Source organism: Pristiophorus japonicus, chromosome 17 (genome assembly GCF_044704955.1).
Source record: "Pristiophorus japonicus isolate sPriJap1 chromosome 17, sPriJap1.hap1, whole genome shotgun sequence".
NCBI classification, from domain to species: Eukaryota; Metazoa; Chordata; class Chondrichthyes; family Pristiophoridae; genus Pristiophorus; species Pristiophorus japonicus.
In genome coordinates, this window is record NC_091993.1 from 112,296,470 (window position 1) to 112,309,818 (window position 13,349).

The 13,349-nt window shown below is 46.8% G+C and overlaps 1 protein-coding gene across 1 annotated transcript in view; it reads right to left on the bottom strand.

Moving 5' to 3' along the window:
* LOC139227932 (solute carrier family 41 member 1-like) overlaps positions 1–13,349 on the bottom strand; it is a 71,840-nt gene that overhangs the window by 10,683 nt on the left and 47,808 nt on the right. The window contains exon 9 of the mRNA XM_070859086.1: positions 8,669–8,803. Within this exon, the coding sequence (XP_070715187.1) occupies positions 8,669–8,803 (135 nt within the window). The remainder of the gene's footprint in view (positions 1–8,668; positions 8,804–13,349) is intronic.

A 13,349-nucleotide genomic window follows, 5' to 3' on the forward strand; every position in this document is an offset into this window, starting at 1 on the left:
ACGGACCAGCCTACGCTGATGTGTGCGCGCACTAGGTCTGTGCAGCAGAGCTGGTCTCCAGTCGTCTTGGGTAATCCTTGCCACTGGACCAAGACCTAGCTCTGTCAAGCCCGTGTGGTGGCTGGTATGCAACGGCCACCCCACGTTAAAAAAATCCATGCACAGGCATCTTCCACCCTTCAAGATGTAGTTCGGGCCCTTCATTCGAAACACCTGTGAACTCATCCTTTTTTTTTGGTGTGGAAGCAAGTCATCCTCGTTTCGAGGGACCGCCGATGATGGAGCCCTGGAGGTGCGGCAATGGCGGCAGCCAGCTTCCAGCGTACCGCCGGGATTTTCAGGGCCGGTTTCGGTGGGGCGCGGAGCATTACCGCCCGGAAGAGGCGAGCCGGTGTGCAACGCCCCCTGCTGGTGACACCGGCTCAATTTTTGTCTCCAACCTGATCTGTAGCGCTCCATAGAGCGCTGTGCTGGGACCACCCGTGAGGCAAGTAACGGCGACCTCAGGCTTTTTTTTTTTTCGCGATTTGTATTGTGGTGGCCAGAGTTATTTATTGGGAATGTTTTTGGCGTTTCTTTACCAGGTTTTTTTTTGTCCCCCCCAGGCCTCTTAGAGCGCTCTGAGGCCGGCTGTTTAGCTTGGGATTTTCGCATGCTCAGCCGGCCTAGTGCCCTAAAAGAGGTGTGCAAAGCCCCGCTGCAGTTACCGCCCCAGAATGAGCAAAGCCAAAAATCCAGCCCACAGGGTTAAAATATATCTGTAATAGTATCTACCCACCACCACACACAACTTGCTTAAGTTGCAAGTAATTGTGTTCCCCCCTCCAAAAAAAACTCTAATTTCCAGTTAGTTATTCACATTATAATAAATACTTTTGCTCTATTTCCCCACAGTAGATTTTTAAATTCATTTCTTAAGAAGTACTTAAATTTATTCAAGCAAGACTGGATTGACTAGGCTGATATTCACTGGAATTTAGAAGAATGAGAGGGGATCTCATAGAAACATATAAAATTCTGACGGGACTGGACAGGTTGGATGCAGGAAGAATGTTCCCGATGTTTGGGAAGTCCAGAACCAGGGGACATAGTCTAAGGATAAGGGGTAAGCCATTTAGGACTGAGATGAGGAGAAACTTCTTCACTCAGAGAATTGTGAACCCGTGGAATTTTCTACCACAAAAAGTTGTTGAGGCCAGTTCGTTAGATATATTCAAAAAGGAGTTAGATGTGGCCCTTACAGCTAAAGGGATCAAGGGGTATGGAGAGAAAGCAGGAATGGGGTACTGAAGTTGCATGATCAGCCATGATCATATTGAATGGTGGTGCAGGCTCGAAGGGACGAATGGCCTACTCCTGCACCTATTTTCTATGTTTCTATGTTATTTGTTCATTCTTCTCTCCTCAAAACATTCCCGGCTTTCTCACTCGACACACAAGTCATTTATACAATTGTAAAAGATATTGGGGTAGATTTTCAGCTCACCACCCGGGTGTAAAATTGGCCTGTGGATCGGCTGCCTGTTATAGAATCTGCCCAGTTTTCATTTTCAAATATTTCAGTACGCCTCAGCTATTTGTAAGTACAGTGTTAGTCGTGACTCAGTGGGCAGCACTCTCGTCTCTGAATCAGGAGGTTGTGGGTTCAAGTCCCACTGCAGAGACTTGAGCTCAAAAATATAGACTCACACGCTAGTGCAGTGCTGAGGGAGTGCAGCACTGTTGGAGGTGTCGTCTTTTGGATGAAACGTTAAACCAGGTGGATGTAAAAGATTCCATGGCACTATTTCGAAGAAGAGCAGGAGAGTTATCCCCCGTGTTCTGGCCAATATTTATCCCTCAATCAACATAACAAAAAAAAAAGATTATCTCGTAATTATCACATTACTATTTGTGGGAGTTTGCCGTGCACAAATTGGCGGCCACATTTCCTACATACAACTGACTACACTTAAAGTACTTCATTGGCTCTAAAGTGCTTTAGACATCCGGAGGTGCACAGATTTTGTCTTCTTATCTAAGGAAGGGTATACTTGCCTCAGAGGCGGTGCAACAAAGGTTCACAAGATTGAGTCCTGGGATGAGCGGGCTGTCCAATGATGAGAGATTGTGTAGAATGGGCCTATACTCTCTGAAGAATGAGAGATGATTTCATTGAAACATACAAGATTCTGAAGAGGACTGACAGGGTAGATGCTGAGAGGTTGTTTCCCCTGGCTGTAGTGTCTAGAACTAGGAGGCATAGTCTTAGTATAACGAGTAGGCCATTTAAGACTGAGATGAGGAGGAATTTCTTCACTCAGAGGGTTGTGAATCTTTGGAATTCTCTGCCCCAGAGAACTGTAGATGTTGAGTCTTTGAGTATATTTAAGGCCGAGATAGATATATTTTTGAACTCTAAGGGAATCAAGGGATATGGAGATCGAGCAGGAAAGTGGAGTTGAGGTTGATCAGCCAGGATCTTACTGAATGGCGGAGCAGGCTCGAAGGGCCGTATGGCCTACTCCTGCTGCTATTTTGTATGTTCTTATGTCATGAAAGGTGCGATAGCAATCTGTGAGGAGGACACAAAAACTCTTCAAAAGGCCAGAGACAGGCTAAGTTAGTGGGCAAAAATTTGGCAGATGGAGGATAATGTTGGAAAGTGCGAGGTCTTTGGCAGAAATAAAATCAAAGGAGTAAATTATTATTTAAATGGAGAAAGATTGCAAAGTGCTGCAATGCAGTAGGACCTGGGGGTACTTGTGCATGAAACACAAAAGGATAGTATGCAGGTACAGCAAGTGATCAGGAAGGCCAATGGAATCTTGGCCTTTATTGCAAAGGGGATGGAGTATAAAAGCAGGGAAGTCTTACTACAGCTATACAAGTTATTGGTGAGGCCACACCTGGAATACTGCGTGCAGTTTTGGTCTCCATATTTAAGGAAGGATATATTTGCTTTGGAGACAGTTCAGAGAAGGTTCACTAGGTTGATTCCAGAGATGAGGGGGTTGACTTATGAGGAAATGTTGAGTAGGTTGGGCCTCTGCTCATTGGAATTCAGAAGAACGAGAGGTGATCTTATCGAAACGTATAAGATTATGAGGGGGCTTGACAAGGTGGATGCAGAGAGGATGTTTCCACTGATGGGGGAAGACTAGAACTAGAGGGCATGGTCTTAGAATAAGGGGCCGCCCATTTAAAACAGATGAGGAGAAATTTCTTCTCTCAGAAGGTTGCAAATCTGTGGGATTTGCTGCCTCAGAGAGCTGTGGAAGCTGGGACACTGAATAAATTTAAGACAGAAATAAACAAACAGTTTCTTAACCGATAAAGGAATAAGGGGTTATGGGGAGCGGGCAGGGAAGTGGAGCTGAGTCCATGATCAGATCAGCCATGATCTTATTGAATGGCGGAGCAGGCTCGAGGGGCCGTATGGCCTACTCCTGCTCCTATTTCTTATGTTCTTATAAATGCAATATTTGTTTTCATTTAAACGTTGCGTCTCTGGCTTGACACAGTGCACTCTGAGTATTGTAGTTCCACAGGAATACAAGTAAATACAAATCCCATGATTCACACACACAATAAATTTACCAACAGTATCTGGAATTTTCAGCAGCAAAACAAAAGGTGAAATTTCTAACTCAAACTCCAGATAGAGGGCAGGGATAGCAGAGAAAAATGTCTCAGGGCAATTTTAATATACATCAGCAATTTTATGGGCTAGTTGAGATATATATCTTTTAGTGCTGTGTAATTGAGGTGTAGTTAATGATACATACTCGTGTCAGAAGAGGAAAATTGGCAGACCAAAACACTGAGGAAATGTTGAGCAATTTGGTCGGTTTTGTGGTACGTGCTGTTCAGTGAAAAAGGGCTCTGAAAAGAAAACCTGACCAATTTGATTCCTCCATTTTCTTCCGCTTATTCATTCCTTATTGGTAGTCAGTCATCAACTGAACTGAACTTATTTTTAATTTTTATTTGTCCAACCTTAGCCAACTGCATATTTTAAGGATCAGTCTTGGCTCAGTGGGTAGCATTCTTACCTCCGAGTCAGAAGGTTGTGGGTTCAAGTTGCAACTATTTACAATCTGTATTAATAACTTGGATGAAGGGACAGAGTATATAGTAGCCAAATTTGCTGACGATACAAAGGTAGGTGGGAAAGCAAGTTGCGAGGAGGACACAGAGTCTGCAAAGAGATATAGTCAGGTAAAGTGAGTGGGACCACACAGAGTACTGCATACCGTTTTGGTCTCCTTATTGAAGGAGGGATGTACTTGCATTGGAGGCAGTTCAGAGTTGATTTCTGGGATGAAGAGGTTGTCTTGTCAGGAAAGGTTGAACAGGTTGGGCCTGTACTCATTGGAGTTTAGAAGAATGAGAGGTGATCAGATTGAAATGTATAAGATTCTGAGGGGGCTCGACAGGGTAGATGCAGAAAACTTGCTTCCTCTCGTGGGGGAATCTAGAACTAGGGGGCACAGTCTCAGAAGAAGAGATCGCCGATTTAAGATGGAGGTGAGGAGGAATTTATTTTCTCAGAGGGCCGTGAATCTTTGGAATTCTCTACCCCAGAGAGTTGTGGAGGCTGAGTCATTGAATATATTCAAGGCTGAAGAGACAGATTCTAGAACTATGAGAGTCAATGGTTATGGGGAACAGGCAGGAAAGGAGTTGAAGCCAAAATCAGATCAGCTATGATCTTATTGAATGGAGGAGCAGGCTCAAGGGGCCTTATGGCCTACTCCTGCTCCTCTTTCTTATGTTCTTGTCCCACTCCAGAGACTTGAGCACAAAAATCTAGGCCAACACTCACAGTGTAGTACTGAGGGAGTGCTGCACTGTTGCCGGTGCTGTCTTTCGAATAAGATGTTAAACCGTTTCCTCTCTCAGGTGGACATAAAAGATCCCATGGCACTATTTCTAAGAAGAATTCTCCCCAATGTCCTGGCCAATGTTTGTCCCTCAACCGACATCACTAAAAAACTGATTATCTGGTCAGTATCTCATTGCTGTTTGTGGGAACTTGCTGTGCGCAAATGGCCCACCACCTTTTCCTACAGTACAACAGTGACTACACTTCAAAAGTACTTCATTGGCTGTAAAGGCCTTTGGGCTGTCCTGAGGTCGTGAACGGCGCTATATAAATGGAAGTTTTCTCTTCTGCATATTTGGTTGGTAATTTAACAGATAATCTCTCAGTTCAGCCAATCACTAGTCACTTGTGACACTGAAGCGTGACACTGCTAAAGGTGTAATGCCTTCAAGATGCTACGCGATAGTCGGGCACTAGATACAACGTTTAATTAAATCGACAGATAATTTATAATTCTTAGTTCTCAAATGTCTTTGGTGAGTGACTATAAACAGTGCAGGAAAGCAGCACAGGAGGCTATCTATAGACACTACCACACTTCTAAAAGAACAGTCTACTATCGATTACAAATATATATTCCTTAGACAAATCTGACTTCTGGTTAGGCTAGCGGAGTGAATGGAAGTTGAAGTCGTACTTGCTGCCCTTAATTGGTTCTCGTATAATAAAGTCACAGTTCACCAAGTCCACTGCTGCAGATCTTAAGCTTCCACCCAATGCCTCTAGTAGTCAACATTACACATAGTTTTATTTGATTTGTCAAAAACTTGGAATGCTGTTAAGTGGTATTTTGAACAAGGAAAGTATCAAAATAGTCTGCTTCACATAGTTGCCAAAATTCTGCACAAAAATGCAGAACGACAGCAGAGACAAGATAAGCATTGATCTAGCATTGCCCAGGAAACAATGTGGGAAGGGAAAGGGAATGGTGCCCCCTTCTGGTAAAATTAAATAATGCAAGCTGGGTTCTCCACAGCCAATTGTTGAAAATAAGTTGCAGACCATTGTGCTCGACAGCTCAGCTGTGAGGCCACCACTTCCTAAAAACAATCAAGCTCTCCAAATTCATCACTCCTAAAAATGAATACTTAATTAGTTCTGCACATTTTATAGCAAGTGAGTTCCTTACCAACCATCCGTCTCAGAAGGGAGGTGCAGAACTGTAATGAGCTGCACCATTGAATGACAGGATGTGGTGGTTTATAGTCACACATTCTCCATAAGGCAATTTGCTGATTGTATACATGAGGAGAAGCCAGGAGTTTATTCACCAGAAAATGGAGGTTTCCCAGGGTGCTCCTTAGTGCTGATATTCTACACATCCTCTCTCCTTAGTAAAGACGACAAAATGGTAGAGAGAAACTCACTGAGACATTACTTGAGCAATTAGCTTCACTTTTGTGGTACTTGTTGCTTTAGTGAAAATAAAAATGACCCACTTGACAGGTCAGTTTTATTCTGCTTACTCGTTCCTCATTGGTATAATGGACTGCATTTTCATCATCATTGTGTTGCAACCAAGACCCTTTATTACATCTCCTTCTCAAAACTGTGGCAACTCTTTCCTCTCGTTCACCGACAGACAAATAAAACCCGAGCTCGACAACATCTAATTTTATTTCCTAAAGATTTCAACTTTAGTGTCAGCTTGGCACGCTCGACTCTGAGTCAGAAGGTTGTGGGTTCCAGTCCCACTCCAGCTCGAGCACAAAAAAATAATCCAGGCTGACACTCCAGTGCAGTGCTGGGGGAGTGCTGCACTGTCGGAGGTGCCGTCTTTCAGATGAGATGTTAAATCGAGACTCCGTCTGCCCTCTCAAGTGGACGTAAAAGATCCCATGGCACTATTGCGAAGAGGAGCAGGGGAGTTATCCCCGGTGTCCTGGCCAATATTTATCTCTCAATCAACATAACAAAAACAACTCTCAGATTATCTGATCATCATCACATTGCTGCTTGCTGTGTGCAAATTGGATCCACGTTTCCTACATTACATTATAACAGTGACTACACTCCAAAAGTACTTCATTGGCTGTAAAGCGATTAGAGACGTCCAGTGGTCGTGAAAGGCGCTATATAAAACCAAGTCTTTCTTTCTTTAGTGATGTCCTTTGCAAGGACCTTGGCCCTTCACCTGGGCTTCTCAAAGAACGCACAAACTCACACATGCACAGACACACCCATCCCCCTACCCCGCCCCCAACACACACACACCCCCTCCCCCGCCACACACACACCCCCGCCACACACACACACACCCCCCCACACACACACACCCCCGCCCACACACACACCCTCCCCCCCACACACACACCCTCCCCCCCACACACACACCCTCCCCCCCACACACACACCCTCCCCCCCACACACACACCCTCCCCCCCCCCCCCAACACACACCCCCTCCCCCCCCCCACACACACACCCTCCCCCCCCCCACACACACCCCCTCCCCCCCCCACACACACCCCCTCCCCCCCCCACACACACCCCCTCCCCCCCCCACACACACCCACCCCCCCCCACACACACACACACTCCCCCCCCACACACACACACTCCCCCCCCCCACACACACACACTCCCCCCCCCCCACACACACACACTCCCCCCCCCCACACACACACACACCCTCCCCCCCCCCCCACACACACACACCCTCCCCCCCCCCCCCACACACACACACCCTCCCCCCCACACACACACACCCTCCCCCCCCCCCACACACACACCCTCCCCCCCCCACACACCCCCCCCCCCCCCCCCCCCCCCCCCCCCCCCCCCCCCACACACCCCTCCCCCCCCCCCCCCCCACCCCCCCCCCCCCCCCCACACACCCTCCCCCCCCCCCACACACACCCTCCCCCCCCCCCCCCACACACACACCCCCCCCCCCCCCACACACACACCCCCCCCCCACACACACACCCTCCCCCCCCACCACACACACACCCTCCCCCCCCCACACACACCCTTCCCCCCCCCCCACACACACCCTTCCCCCCCCCCCCACACACACACCCTTCCCCCCCCCCCCACCCCCCCCCCACACACACACCCTCCCCCCCCCCCCCACACACACACACACACACACACCCTCCCCCCCCCCCCCACACACACACACACACCCTCCCCCCCCCCACACACACACCCTCCCCCCCCCCACACACACACACACCCTCCCCCCCACACACACACACACCCTCCCCCCCCCACACACACACACACCCTCCCCCCCCCCACACACACACACACCCTCCCCCCCCCACACACACACACACACACACCCTCCCCCCACCCCCAACACACACACACCTCCCCCCCCCACACACACACACACCCTCCCCCCCACCCCCACACACACACACCCTCCCCCCCCACCCCCACACACACACACCCTCCCCCCCCACCCCCACACACACACACCCCTCCCCCCCCCCACACACACACCCTCCCCCCCCCACCACACACACCCTCCCCCCCCCACACACACCACCCTCCCCCCCCACACACACACACCCTCCCCCCCCCCCACACACACACACACCCTCCCCCCCCCACACACACACACACACACACCCTCCCCCCCCCACCCCCACACACACACACCCTCCCCCCCCACCCCACACACACACACACCCCCTCCCTCCCTCCCCCCCCCCCCCCCCCCCCCCCACACACACACACATTCCTCCCCCACACACAAAGCTTGAGCTCAGCGTCATGAACCTTGGATCACTTGAGGTCGAAAGCTGGTATTGTAATTGCTCTGCTTATTGACCATGCAAGGAGGGGTTCTCACCTGAACTACAGAAAGTGCGACAGGGGCTCGGGCAGGTCTTGTGCATGTTTTCCGGCGCCGCACCAGGCATAATGGAGAGGTGGAGGTAGGTAGAAATTCTACTGGCCTGCACCGCCACGAGGTTGCCGCCGACACCTGAGGAAGGAAGATAAGACGACACAGATCAAACAAAGGAGACGACGACACATCTCGTTCTTCAGAGAAATCTGATTCTGCTTAGAATTTTTGAAAAATTACATTATTTTTTTAATGCTGCTTTTTCAAACTTTTGTTCAACTGAACAGTCTAACTTTCATATTTATGCTCGGCGATCACCCATGGCACTGCTCATGGTGAGTTGGTGGCTACAATGTTGAAAGAGCTTAACAGTGTAGATGCTGAGAGGATGTTTCGCCTCGTGGGGGAATCTAGAGCTCGGGGACATTTTTTCACAATAAGGGGTCGCCCATTTAAAATGGAGATGAGGAATGTCTTCTCTCTGAATCATTGGAATTCTCTACTCGAGAACTGTGGAGGCTGGGTCATTGAATATATTTAAGGTGGAGATAGACAAATTTTTGAATGATAAGGGAATCAAGGGTTATGGCGGAGCGGGCAGGGAAGTGGAGCTGAGCCCATGATAAGATCAGCCATGATCTTATTGAATGGCAGAGCAGGCTCGAGGGGCTGAATGGCCTACTGCTCCTATTTCTTATATTATGATGTTTTCTAACAATGGGGTGATCAACAAAATGTGGTGGGTAAAGCATGACAGGGAATGTGTTGCTTGAAGTAAGAACATAAGAAATAGGAACAGGAGTAGGCCATACAGCCCCTCGAGCCTGCTCCGCAATTCAATAAGATCATGGCTGATCCGATCATGGACTCAGCTCCACTTCCCTGCCCATTCCCCGTAACCCTTACAAAATGTGGTGGGTAAAGCATGACAGGGAATGTGTTGCTTGAAGTAAGAACATAAGAAATAGGAACAGGAGTAGGCCATACAGCCCCTCGAGCCTGCTCCGCAATTCAATAAGATCATGGCTGATCCGATCATGGACTCAGCTCCACTTCCCTGCCCATTCCCCGTAACCCTTATCCCATTATCGTTTACGAAACTGTCTATTTCTGTCTTAAATTTATTCAATGTCCCAGCCTCCACAGCTCTCTGAGGCAGCAAATTCCACTGATTTACAACCCTCAGAAGAAATTTCTTCTCATCTCAGTTTTAAATGGGCAGCCCCTTATTCTAAGATTATGCCCTCTAGTTCTAGTCTCCCCCATCAGTGGAAACATTCTCTCTGCATTCACCTTGTCAAGCCCCCTCATAATCTTATACATTTCGATAAGATCACCTCTCATTCTTCTGAATTCTAATGAGTAGAGGCCAAACCTACTCAACCTTTCCTCATAAGTCAACCCCCTCATCTCCGGAATCAACCTAGTGAACCTTCTCTGAACTGCCTCCAAAGCAAGTATATCCTTTCGTAAATATGGAAACCAAAACTGCATGCAGTATTCCAAGTGTGGCCTCACCAATACCCTGTATAGCTGTAGCAAGACGTCCCTGCTTTTATCCATCCCCTTTGCAATAAAGGCCAAGATTCCATTGGCCTTCCTGATCACTTGCTGTACCTGCATACTATCCTTTTGTGTTTCATGCACAAGTACCCCCAGGTCCTGCTGTACTGCAGCACTTTGCAATTTTTCTCCATTTAAATAATAACTTGCTCTTTGATTTGTTCTGCCAAAGTGCATGACTTCGCACTTTCCAACATTATATTTCATCTGCCAAATTTTTGCCCACTCACTTAGCCTGTCGATGTCCTTTTGCAGATTTTTTGTGTCCTCCTCACACATTGCTTTTCCTCCCATCTTTGTATCATCAGCAAACTCGGCTACCTTACACTCAGTCTTACACTCAGTCCCTTCTTCCAAGTCGTTAATATAGATTGTAAATAGTTGGGGTCCCTACACTGATCCTTGCGGCACCCCACTAGTTACTGGTTGCCAACCAGAGAATGAACCATTTATCCTGACTCTTTGTTTTCTATTCGTTAGCCAATCCTCTATCCATGCTAATTATATTACCCCCAACCCAGTGAACTTTTATCTTGTGCAGTAACCTTTTATGTGGCACCTTGTCAAATGCCTTCTGGAAGTACAAATACACCACATCGACTGGTTCCCCTTTATCCACCCTGTTCGCTACATCTTCAGAGAATTCCAGCAAATTTGTCAAACATGACTTCCCCTTCATAAATCCATTGTGACTCTGCCTGACCGAATTTTGCTTTTCCAAATGTCCTACTACTGCTTCTTTAATAATGGACTGCAACATTTTCCCAACCATAGATGTCAGGCTAACTGATCTATAGTTTCCTGCTTTTTGTCTGCCTCCTTTTTTAAATAGGGGTGTCACATTTTCAGTTTTCCAATCTGCTGGGACCTCCCCAGAATCCAGGGAATTTTGGTAAATTACAACCAATGCATCCACAATCCCTGCCGCTACTTCTCAAGACCCTAGGATGCAAACCATCAGGTCCAGGGGATTTATCTGCCTTTAGTCCCATTATCTTACTGAGTACCACCTCCTTAGTGATTGTGATAAGCTCCTCCCCCCTATAGCCCAATTGACTATCCACTGTTGGAATATTGTTACTGTCCTCTATCGTAAAGACTGATATAAAATATTTGTTCAGAGTTTCTGCCATCTCCATACTAATTCCCCGGTCTCGTCCTCTAAGGGACCAACATTAACATTTACTTTAGCCACTCTTTTCCTTTTTATATACCTATAGAAACTCTTGCTATCTGTTTTTATATTTTGTGCTAGTTTACTTTCATAGTCTATCTTCCTTCTTCTAATCATTTTTTTAGTCATTCTTTGTTGGCTTTTAAACGCTTCCCAATCTTCTGTCCTCTCACTAGTTTTGGCCACATTGTATGCTTGTTTTTAATTGGATACCGTCCTTTATTTCTTTAGTTAGCCATGGATGGCTATCTTTTCTCTTACGCCCTTTCCTCTTCACTGGAATATATTTTTCTTGAGTTGTGAAATATCTCCTTAAATGTACATCACTGTTCATCAACCGTCCTACACTTTAATTTATTTTCCTAGTCCACTTTAGCCAACTCTGCCCTCATACCCTCATAGTCTCCTTTATTTAAGCTTAGTACGCTGGTTAGAGATCCAACTTTCTCACCCTCCATCTGAATTTGAAACTCAATTATGCTATGATCACTCATTCCGAGGGGATCCTTTACTACAAGGGAGATTGTTTATTATCCTGTGTCATTACACAGGACCAGATCTAAGATAGCCTGCCCCCGAGTTGGTTCCGTTATATACTGTTCAAGGAACCCATCCCTTATGCACTCTATAAACTCCTCCTCAAGACTATCCTGACCAATTTGATTTGTCCAATCAATATGGAGCTTAAAATCACCCATGATTATTGCTGTTCCCTCACTACTTTACTGTAGGAGTAAGCTGCTCTACTCTGTAAAATCTACCTCTTTAACCAAGCTTTTGTACGCCTGTCCCAATATCTCCTTATGCGGCTCAGTGTCAAATGATGTTTAATAATCGCTTATCTGCAAAGCATCGTAGGGACCAATATCAATCATTTGGATGAGGGGATCAAATGAAATATATCCAAGTTTGCTGATGATACAAAGCTTGTTGGGAATGTAAGTTGTGAGCAGGATGCGAAGAGGCTCCAATAGGATATAGACAGGCTAAGTGAGTGGGCAAGAACATGGGAAATGGAATATAGTGTGGAGAAATGGGAGGTTATCCACCTTGGTAGGAAAATAGAAAATTATGAGCGATTGGGAAATATTGGTGTCCAGAGGGACCTGGGTATCCTTGTAAACAAATCACAGTTAACATGCAGATGCAGTAAACAATTAAGAAAGCAAATGGTACGATGGCCTTTATTACAAGAGGATTTGAGTATGAGTAAAGACGTCTTACTGCAATTATATAGGGTCCTGGTGAGACTGCACCTGGAGTATTGTGCACAGTTTTGGTCTCCTTATCTAAGGAAGGATATACTTGCTGTGGAGGGAGTGCAACGGAGGTTCACCAGACTGATTCCTGGGATGGAAGGATTGTCCTATAAGCAGAGACTGAGTAGACTAGATCTATATTCTCTGGAGTTTAGAAGAATGAGAAGTGATCTCATTGAAACATACAAAATTATTACAGGGCTTGAGAGAGTAGATGCAGAGAGGATGTTTCCCCTGGCTGGGGAGTCTAGAGCCAGGGATCATAGTCTCAGAAGAAGGGATCAGCCACTTAGGACTGAGAAGAGGAGAAATTTCTTCACTCAGAGGGTGGTGAATCTTTTGAATTCTCTACCCCAGAGGGCAGTGGAGGCTCAGTCGTTGAGTACGTTCAAGACGGAGATCGATAGATTTTTGGATATTAAGGGAATCAAGGGATATGGGGATAGTGCAGGAAAGCGAAGTTGAGGTGGAAGATCAGCCATGATCTCATTGAATGGCGGAGCAGGCTCGAGGGGCCGAATGGCCTACTTCTGCTCCTAATTCTTATGTTCTAATGTTATATTCCCACTAAGGCGTGAGCATGCATGGCCGCACATTGCATTTACATTGTAAATAGTGTGCATGCGCTAAAATTTAAAGGGACCGCACACTAAAAGAGACAAGCCACACAGGACAAAGCACAGCTCAC